This window comes from Rhinopithecus bieti, unplaced genomic scaffold (genome assembly GCF_001698545.2).
Source record: "Rhinopithecus bieti isolate Rb0 unplaced genomic scaffold, ASM169854v2 scaffold_24999, whole genome shotgun sequence".
Lineage (NCBI taxonomy): Eukaryota > Metazoa > Chordata > Mammalia > Primates > Cercopithecidae > Rhinopithecus > Rhinopithecus bieti.
This window is the reverse complement of record NW_016811342.1, coordinates 143,579-154,520: the sequence shown is the minus strand read 5'-3', so window position 1 is coordinate 154,520 and position 10,942 is coordinate 143,579. Positions and strand designations below refer to the sequence as shown.

The window sequence follows — 10,942 nt, the reverse complement described above, 5'->3', positions numbered from 1 at the left end:
CCGCGCCCGGCCCCGTAGAAATTCTTTTAATAATCTTTTAATTCTTTTAATAATCATTTTTAAATATCTCTCTGGAACCACTTTTAGTCATTTGCTGAAGGAACGTAACAGTAATTATCTTAATTCATGTTTTTCTTTTAGTTTTTCAGATTAAGTAATTCATACTGTACATTTCTGAAATTGAAGTATGCACAGCTTCAATTCCATGCAGGGAGGATGCAATAGGAGAGAATATCCTGGGCACATCTTTCTGGTGAATCAGTTTTACTACAAGATTTGTAAGAAACAAATTTATTTCCAAGGTAAGAAATTAAAACTCTAAAACAAGGCTAGAAAGTCATCTGCCTTTATTAACCCTTAGTCATCTGTGCCTGATATGTGAGACATTCTCCAAGATAAATCTCTCAAAGATAACGTATTTTTCATCATTATAAATAGTAAAAGTTAGAAATCATAGAAAGTCAATTGAAAGCCCTGCCCTGCCAGTTTCTTAAATCACAATATGGCCTTGGTATGATATTACTTGGATTTTCTTTTTGGGATTTGTTGACTGCTTGGATATAAAATGTGGGGTTTTCACCAATTTTTGCAAGTTTTAAGCTATCAGTTGTTACTTTTACACCCCATTTAATTTTTCTGTCCCTTCACTCTTTCTGGGACACAATCTTCTCACAGATTGGTAAGACTGTTCATTTTCTTCAAACTTTTTGTACTTCTTTTTTCAGATTGAATAATTTCTATTGTTCTTTTTCTAATCTATGAATCAACCTAAAAGTACTATTTTTTTAATTTCATTATCTTTCTATTTGGTTCTTTTTAATAATGTGCATTTCTCTACAGAGATTCCACATGTATTTACTCATTATGAAAATTTTTTTTCTTCACCCATGAGTATAGTTTTAATGGCTGCTCTCAAATACTTGACTGCTGATAACATCTTGGACATTTTAGGGATAGCTTCTTATACCTATGTTTTATCTTGTGTATGGATTACATTTTTGTGTTTCTTCTCATGTCTCTTAAATTTTAAAATTGTATTTTAAAAACTATAAATAATATTTACAGAGACTGGATCCTGTTGTATTCCTTTGAAGAGTGTTATTTTTTGAAGAGGGAGTTAATTTGGCTGGATTCAAATTCAAATACCTGTCTCCCTTTCAGTGGGCACAGCTAAAATTATCATTCAGTTCTTATTCCCACATATATCATATGTATGATATATAGATGTGTGTTTCTATATAATAATATATGACATTGTATCCAGATTTTACCATTATTGGTAAGAGTAGTGTTCGACAAGCTACTCCACTATTACTGAAAGCCAAAATCTCAATTTTATATTCTTTTTGGATTTTACATAAATTACATTATATAGTATGTATATTTTTACATCTACTTTCTTTTGTATATCATATTTGTAATCTTCATCAATGCTGCTGTAGATATGTAAGCACTGAGATTACAGGCATGAGCCAACATGCTCAGCCTAAAATATTTTAGGAGGCTAAGGTGGGAGGATCAAATCAGCCTGGGCAATAGAGTGAGACCCTCTCTCTACAAAAAATTAAAAATTAGCCAGGCATGGTGGCATGTGCCTGTCATTCCAGCTACTCAGAAGGCTGAGGCAGAAAGATCAGTTGCGCCCATGAGTTCAAGGCTGCAGGAAGCAATAATTGCACTCCTGCACTCCAGTCTGGGTAACAGAGCAAGACTCTGTCTCTTAAAAAATAATATAAAAATGTAAAATAATTTTATACATTATGTTAAAATACACACAAAATTAACTGTTTTAACCATTTTAAAGGTTTCAGTTGAGATGATTTAAGTACACTCATTATTTTGCTACCATCATTTCCATATATAAAAAGCATTTTCCATTTTTTGAAACTGAAACTATACCCATTGAACAACAACTCCTTGTTATTCTCCCCCAGCCCCTGGGAAATACTCTCCTACTTTGTGATTCTATGAATTTAACTAGTCTTAAGTTCCACACATGAGAGGAATCATGTAGTAAAGAAATCATGAGGAAGAATGATAAAATATATCACATACTTATTAATTTTCAATAAAAACACCAACAGAGATCAGTAGTACCTGGTGATTATAATTAAATAGATAAATGGGAAAAAGGAATTGGCAGTGTGCATTATATTCATGACAATGGGGCCTCAAGTACCACAGCAGTGCGTCCTCTGTCCCAGTCACAGGGCTGGTCAGTGGTGGAGCTGGGAGCTCAGTGTAGCTGTCTGACACCCAGATCCCATGCCTAACCGAAATGTCACTGAGCCCGAAGGCACTTTGCTCCTGCTGGTCCAGGCACTCAGTGTCCCCTAACATTCATCATGGCATGTTCTCCATGGCCTTGAAGGTGGTATTGCTGGCCTACTGGGATAAGCGATCCAGCTGGCAGGACAGATTGTAGCTACAAGACATAGAGGCAGATGTGAGGCCTCTATGTAGGAGCCACACCCCTAGTCTCCTTCCCAGTGCCTGCCCAGCTGGAGTGCTGGGCCCCAGGGGTCACCATGCAGCAGGGCCTGACACTGACCAGGGAGCCATGGCCACAGGCTCTTGGCAGGTGGCCCAAAATAAATATTCTCCATGCCCTCTGCCGATCTGCTAGACCCTCACCTCTCAGTCTCACTGAGGCCACTCCATTAACTGGAGGCAGACCCAAAATTGCTCCATAGGCTGAAGGTGATAATTGTCTACAGCCAGCTGAAACAGTTGCATCTCATGGAGAACTTTGATCTCCTGCAGCTAAAGGGAGGGACAAGTGGAACATGTGGATAGGAGGATCCAGGAGACAGGGGAGACAGGGGCTTATGAGATTTCAGGGGACAGGCCTTGAATGGACACTCAAAAGTGGATACTCATCCCCATCACCACCCAACAGCACAGGGTATTGCCTCCATCCTGGGCACATTTTCCAGTTATCTGGTGATGACAGACCCTGCCAGAAAGGATTATATGGATGGGAGTGAGCCTGGGATGGGCAGTGTTGGAACCAGGATCCTGAGACTTGGGAGAAGAGAATCCAGGACACACCCTTAGATCTCAGCACTTGGCAAACTCCTCTCATGAGAGTCTCACGGCTGCCTCTGTGAACTGAGGCATCAGGCCCCTCTTCCCTATGAATGTTGAAGACTCCACATCAGCTGCCAGTTCCTGTTCCCTGAGTGGTGAAGCTGCAGAGCTACTTGCTCGCAAAGCTCAGTGAGGTTTGGCCTGAGCTGGACTCAGACTCTCCCTCAGGTGGTGCCAATGGAAGGAGAGTAAACGTCCTACTAATGGGGACTGGGTGAAAGATGCTGAAGGGAACTTGTGGGAAAGAGAGGGAACAGGGGCTGGTTTCTGTGGCTCTTCCCTTAAGGGCCTCTTCCTGTTCTCTAATGCTATGCAGCCCCAACCTATTTTCAGAGTTGGATACAGATAGCCCCTCCTCCAGGAACTGGTTTTTGATTTCAGTCCCCTACTCACACCCTCCACTATGATGGGTCTCTTCCTCTGTGTGTCAAATCTTTTCAGTAAATCTAAGATGCAGAGGATGGAATCTAAATCTGAGATTGCACAGGCTCCATCCTCTGCATCTTAGATTTATTGAAAAGGTTAAGTCAGGCACAGTGGCTCATGCCTGTAATCCCAGCACTTTGGAAGGCCAAGGTGGGTGGATCACTTGAGGTCAGGAGTTCAAGACCAACCTAACATGGTGAAACCCAAAATATGAAAATTAGCCAGGTGTGGTGGCTCATGCCTGTAATCCCAGCTACTCAGGTGGCTGAGGCAGGAGAATTGCTTGAACCTGGGAGGAGGAAGTTGCGGTGAGCAGAGATCATGCCACTGCACTCCAGCCTGGGCAACAGTGAGACTCTATATCAAAAAAAAAAAAAAAAAAAAGTGTATAAACACAGAGTATCCTCCCCAAGGGCATCTCTGACTTTCACCTCTCCACTCTCCCCCAATATTGCCCCAGCTGCTCACCTTCCTTTTCTTTCTGGGTGTTACATTTTCCTGGAAGTCAGCCAATGTTCATCAGAAAGGTCCCTTGGACCCTGACTAGGTCCCCTCCCCACATTCTTCATACTGCATTACTGCCAGGGCCACCAGGGTCAGGGGATGTGCACAAAGCAGGACTTGGGTCTGCATCAGGTTCTGGGGTTCAAAGGGGACAATGGGAGCTGAGGCTCAGAGACCTCCCTCCCCAACTCTCTTTGATGACAGACATAAAAACTGAGGGCTTCCATTAAAAAAGTGCTCAGCCAGGCCAGGCGCGGTGGCTCACACCTGTAATCCCAGCACTTTGGGAGGCCGAGGCCGGTGGATCACAGGGTCAGGAGTTCAAGACCAGCCTGGCCAAGATAGTGAAACCCCGTCTCTACTAAAAATACAAAAAAATAGCTGGGAGTGGTGGTGGGCACCTGTAATCCCAGCTACTCAGGAGGCTGAGGCAGAGAATTGCTTGAACCTGGGAGGCAGAGTTTGTAGTGAGCCAAGATTATGCTACTGCACTCCAGCCTGGGCGACAGAGCAAGGCTCCATCTCAAAAAAAAAAAAAAAGAAAAAGAAAAAAGAAAAGGGCTCAGCCATATACGAGCTGCCTGCCCTTGGAGAGGCCTAAGTTTACTATCTTTCCATTGGCACCATCTGAGGGAGAGTCTGAGTCCAGCTCAGGGCAAACCTCACTGAGCTTTGCAAGCAGGCAGCTCTGCAGCGTCACCACTTAGGGAACAGGGACTGGCAGCTGATGTGGAGTCTTCCACTCATAGGGAAGAGGGGCCTGATGCCTCAGCTCACAGAGGCAGCCGTGAGACTCTCATGAGAGGAGTTTGCCAAGTGCTGAGATCTAAGGGTGTAGTCCTGGACTCTCTTCTCCCAAGTCTCAGGATCCTGGTTCCAACACTGCCCATCCCAGGCTCACTCCCATCCATATAATCCTTTCTGGCAGGGTCTACCATCACTAGACAACTGGAAAATGTGCCCAGGATGGAGGCAATACCCTGTGCCATCGGGTAGTGATGGGGATGAGTATCCACTTTTGGGTGTCCATTCAAGGCCTGTCCCTGAAATCTCATAGGCCCCTGTCTCCTGGACTCTCCTATCCACATCTTTTACTTGAAAAAGCCAAAGACACACAGCTGCCTCTCCCCAGCTCTCTCCCCTCTTCCTAGCTGCCTCCAAAAACATGAAGCACTCCCTTGTTAACTCTGTGGTGAGATTTTAACAAGTCACAATGTTATGTGGTCCCTAGCCCCACCATTTCCCAAATCCACTCAGCCCAGCTCTTCCAGGCCTTTACTCTGATTTCTCTTATAGAGGCATTTCAGGGACTGTTGCCACAGGAGGAAAGGGCTAGGAGAGAAAGGCCCCTTGCTCTTTTAATGTGGAGGCCTCCAGCTGGGAGGGAGGAGCTCTCCCCTCTAACTCCCTGGAGCTCCTCCCCATCACAGGGACACTGCCTTTTTGCTGCTTTAGCCTCATCTGGGCTCTCTGTGTTTTCTTCTCGAGAGTGGCCAACTTGGGTGTTTTCACATGCCAGGGTCAAGGACAAGGTCAGTGAACTATGCTCCCTTCAACCAGTTATGCCCAGTTACACTGACCTGGTACCCTGGATAGCTGGTGTGAGTAAGCTGGTCCAGTGCTCCTGCCACCTCCAGTAAGCTCTGATTCTAGATTCGCTCCCTGCTCCAACACTCACTGTGTGTGAAACCTTGGGCATGCAGCCAGGCCTCCCTGAGACTGTTTCTCAACTTGAAAGTATGATGGGAACCACACCTACCTCACTGGGCCTCCTGAGGACTCAGTTATACGTAGCCGCCACCATTGTTCTCATCATCATCTCTCTCGGGAAGAGCCAGGCACAAGCACTCTCAACTTTCTTTTCTCCTTTGAAGCTCATCATTACCCTGTGAGGCTCACCATCCCTACCTTTTTTAGATAAGAAAACAGAGGCCCAAAGAGGGCAGTGACTTACCCCGGGCCCTACAGAAGAGGTCGGCCCCTCCCCACACCTGGAGGCCCTGTCCTAGCTGACTTTACCCCACAGCCCAGCACTATCCCTGACTAGGATCCGATCTGGGTTCACTGTGTTTTTGTAGGTCCTCAGGCAGGCTCAGCTTTGGTGGGAAAGAGGGTGTTTTGGGAGGCCTGGGTGAGTGGCACATCTAACCAATCTGCCAGGCCCTCAACTCTCAGTCTCACTGAGCCACTCCATCAATTGGAAGCTTCACAGACTGAAGGTGATAATTGTCTGCAACCAGCTGGTGCAGCTGCATCTTCTGGAGGAGTTTGATCTCCTGCAGCTAAAGGGAAAGACAGGATGCTGAGACAGGGCCCGCAGCATACACATAACTATAATTCAGAATGTAATATATACACACACACGTAAATATAATCAGAAAGTGATATAATCTTATATGCAAGGTTAAATACAAATGTCTCTCAGGCAGGGCCAGGACCCCAGCACAGGGAGGAATCTGACTGAAAAAGGTGCAGGTAAAAACCTGTCACTCCTGCCTCATTCAGCCCAGTGTCTGATTACATCATCTGTCACTCAGGGTTTAAATGGGTGGGGCCTGGAGCCCTAGCCAATCAGTGGTGCTAGCGTGAAATTGTCCAATCAGGTGCGCAGCTACAGACCAAAAGGCGGCCTCTTCAATATGGCGGGGCCTTTGTCTCCTACCTCCCGGGCTCTGAGCCCAGTTCCCGTCTCCACTGTTCCGTCGCCTCCGCTCCTGGAGCTTCTCGGTTACTCTACCGGAGCTTCTGTTATCCCGTGATCTGCAGGTACTGGGAGATCCATAGGGAGGACGGCGGAACATCCGGAGGCTGGGAAATGGTGAGTGCGTGGAGTGGGTGTCCCGAGAATGGGGAAGAGGGTGTTTGAATCCGGCCGGAACCGGCTGCGGTTGTATCTCGGCCTTCTCGCGGTCGGCTCTGGAGTTTTCAGCTCCGAGTCCCCGCGGGCACAGCTCAGTCCTCATTTTCCTCCATCGCAGATGAGGGGCTGAGCCAGCAGCCAAAACCGTACGTCTTGTTTTGTCCATAAGCTCGAATTTCTCCCCAGTTCAGGGCCCTTTCTGGGCAGCTCTGTACCGCAACCTCGAGTCTCCCTCCTCCAGATTGTGCGGCGATGATGGGAGCGTCATAAGACGAGAATCCTCATTAGGGTCTGGAGTTCCTCCGTGGAAGAAGCAGTGGGCCTTGGGGTCCCTAGTCCCTTCTTTCTCCTTTTAAAAATAAAATTGTGGCCTTTTTTTTTCGAGACAGTGCCTCACTGTGTTGCCCAGGCTAAAGTGCATTTCTTCTCACTGCAGCCTCCACCTCTCGGGCTCAGCTGATCCACTCACCCCAGTCCCCCAAGCAGCTAGGACTAGACGGGTGCGCCACCACGCCTGTTTTTTTTGTTTTTGTTTTTGTTTTTTTTTGTAGAGACGGGCTTTTGCCATGTTGCTCAGGCTGGTCTCGAACTGCTGAGCGCAGGTCTCAGGTGATCTGCCGGCCTCGGGCCTCCTAAAGCGCCGGGATTACATACATGAGCCACCGACCTAGCCTAAATTTGAGGCAACTTTAGGATATAGTTTGGGTGTGTTTTCCAGCCCAAATCTCCTATTTAAATGTAATCCCCCATGTTGGAGGTGGGGCCTGGTGGAAGGATTATGGGCGCGGATTTCTCAGGAATAGTTTAGCACCATTCCTTTTGGTATTGTCCTGCCAATAGTGAGTGAGTTCCCTGAAGTTCATCATTTAAAAGTGTACAGCACCCCACCTTGCCTCCTTTTCAAGCTCTTGCTTCACCTTCCTCCGTGATTTTAAGCTTCCTGGGTGGGGCCTCCCCAGAAGCAGACGCTGGTGTTACGCTTTCTATACAGCCTGTAGAACCATGAGCCAATTAATCCTCTTATAAGTTGCCCAGTCTGAGGTATTTACAGTAATGCTGGAAGCGATTAATACAAACAGTTTATTTGCACAAACAGCAATTTATGAATCAGAGAACACCCAGCTATGATTTGTTGTTTGGGGGCTCAAAGGAGGGTCTTGGAACAAAAGGCTTTTTTTTTTTTTTTTTTTAAGAGGAAGGGGAAGCAAACCAAAAAAAATATTTGATTGGTTCCAGTTACGTATTGCATTTGCAGCCCTCCGGTGGAAATGTCCTGGTTATGTAATGAGCTTTTTATTGGCAGCTTGTGGTTGGTTAAGCCTAAGGTTTTTTTGTTGTTGTTGTTTTTCCTCACAGTTAGTAATTTACAAAAAATTCCTTTGACGAAGTTAGGTTTCCTTAGGCAGAATCCCAGGGCGCCATGGCCACTTCAGCCTAATTGCTAGCTATGTAATTATTTTAATGCTCCACAGGGTCGTTGGTTTTCTCTGCATTTTTCAAATGTTTGGCAAGCAGGGTCTCAAATCTAAAACTGTTCTGCCAGCCTAACTGTTCTAGGGACTGTAGAAAATTCTACATTTCCAGTTTTTTTCCCACGTTCCCAAATGCCAAGTATCCCTCTCCAAATCACATTATGAACTGTCAGTTCTTTATTTAATTTTAAAACGGATGTGGCATTTTAGTTGTTTATTTTTGTTTAACAGAGCCGTGGGTGGCTCTTTTTAATATATTCGTCTGTTTGTTAATATTTCACAGGACAGAAAAGCAAAGAGTAATCACCTGACACTCTGCGCATCTCCTCTCATCTTCTCTAGGCACCCGCGCCTTCCCAGAATGTCTTTGGAAAACTTTGCAGGGTCGTGTATCCTCAACCACTCTCCTGTATTTTCCTGGTTCCAAGTATTACAACTTTTTGGGGATGATCCAAGACACCCACAAGGACCATGTCTCTTGGAGTGTCTAGCAAACACTAGCCCCTGGGTCATCTCCTTTCACAGAAGAGCCGGAGGTATTGGGTGGAGCCTCTCAGGGGAGCAGCTGGAGGCCCTAGTGCTGAGGACAGTTTCCTGATTTACCCTTCCTCTAAAAAGCTAACCGCTTTAACATTAAGATTTTTTCCCTCTCAACCCTAGTTTTCTTTTCTTGCAGACACGTTGGTGGTCAACCAATCAGGTGCTGGTATTGAGGGGAAAAGGCACAAACGCATCTTGCACTCTGGTTTCTCTCAGACTTGTGAAGGAGAGTAACTGTCCCAAAGTACAGGAAAGATCCACCCTAGTGAGGGAGTGTATAAATTTGCAAAGCAAAATACACATCCGCCACACAGTATCTTTTGGGAGAGTGATGATGAAATACTTTAGTGAGCAGAATGGGGGTGGGGAGAATCTCTCAAGTGATTGACACGCGAGTCTAATACATCTGTGTTCCAGTCAGCACTACTTCTCCCCGTGTTTGTCGCCTTGAATATGTATGTTCACTCACTTCAACTTCAGTTTTTCATTAATTGTATAATGGATTTTATCATTAGAGCTTGAAAATTTAAAAAAAAATGTTTTCCAAGAGAAAAGAGGTGGATTTAGAAAAAAATAGTTTATATTCCATTGGTTAAAAATTCTCATTTACCTTTTATATTTCACACAGTGAGTGTAGTAAGATTCTGAGGTCTGTTCTATTTAGCATGATTTCAAACAGAATCCCAGGGGTTAGCTTTGGGAATGCTACCTGGGAAAAGACATAGAGGAAATGTCTCATGATGCCTGCAGAAAAATAAATACATATCTACAAGAAAATGTAGTAGATTAACACATAAATTACAAAACATTCATGAAAACATCAGTTTCTGTCTTGTGCACAGTGGAGAATTTGTGACAGTGGCCAACTCATTTTTTAAAAAAATTTCTGCTTCATAGGAAGTATTTATGTGTATACAATAAAAAGGTACTTCCTACCATACATACATATCTTTGCTCAGGTAATATATATAATCTAAAGCAATATGATTGTCTAGTATAATCGTAGCCAGTGAATCTGTAGTTTTTTTTTTTTTTTTGAGCTGCAATGGATGTAACAGTTTTATCAGTAATTTTTTCTAAGCTTATAAAATATTTTAATCATATGTTCATGGGAGGTGACTACCTCACCAAGGCAAACACATTTTTTCCAATAAAATGAATGAAGCTGTTTTTTGAAAGCCAGGCAGATAATTAACAGATTTTTTTCAAATAGAATCTTAATCTAAAACAGATTGGTGGCCATGCCTGTGGAAAAGTTAGAATTTGTCCAGTGCTGGGTTTTTTCAGAGCTGTGTATAGAGAGAGCAGTGACCAGATATTTTAAAAGACATTACCCTTCAATTTAGTGGCACAGGTACTGGCCAAGAAAATCTGATAGGGTTCCTTCCAACAAACTTGGAGTAAATCTTTTTCTTCATAAAAAGAGAAAATCAAATTTTATTTTTATAGTATTAATATTAAAGCTAATTTTAGGAAAGCATTATTAACAGATGTATTCAATCTCAATCAGCTTTGACCGTACAAGATAAGATTTCTATAAACCTTTTATAACCCCTTAAAATTTTATTTTTCTTTCTTTCTCCAGCTTTCTATATCCATTAAGTTTACCTCATTTTCTTTATCTTTTTTCTTTCAATTTTACATACTTTTTAAATAACCTCTAAACTCAGCAAAATTGCCTTTTCTTTAAGAAAAACCACATCCTCACGTCTGTGTCTAAAATATATTTTTCATCAAGAAACACATTTTATTTTATTTGTACTCTGTATGTAAAGTTGTTTCTCTCCTTAACAATAGTTTTAGTTATTATATCTTAGGCAGAATTTTAATTTTTAATAATCTTAACTTATAGTGAAAGCCTGAGAAGTAAGCAATTTTAACTATTAGTCATGTACTAAAATTTTATAAATATATATTTTATACATTTTAGAAACATAGGATTTTAAATGGAAACATTTTTATTGTGGAATAGGACATACTAACAGATTTTAAACTTATATTTAAAAATTAGTATCTTAGCATTTTATCTTACTTGGGGATAATTTAGATG

At 43.3% G+C, this 10,942-nt stretch overlaps 1 protein-coding gene across 1 annotated transcript in view; it reads left to right on the top strand.

The window, feature by feature from the left end:
• Positions 1 to 6,491: 6,491 nt before the first annotated feature.
• The window catches only part of LOC108543333 (zinc finger protein 736-like), a 48,521-nt gene continuing 44,070 nt past the window's right edge, over positions 6,492 to 10,942 (top strand). Inside the window, 1 exon segment of the mRNA XM_017893769.1 lies at positions 6,492 to 6,838. Within this exon segment, the coding sequence (XP_017749258.1) occupies positions 6,836 to 6,838 (3 nt within the window). The 5' untranslated portion in view covers positions 6,492 to 6,835.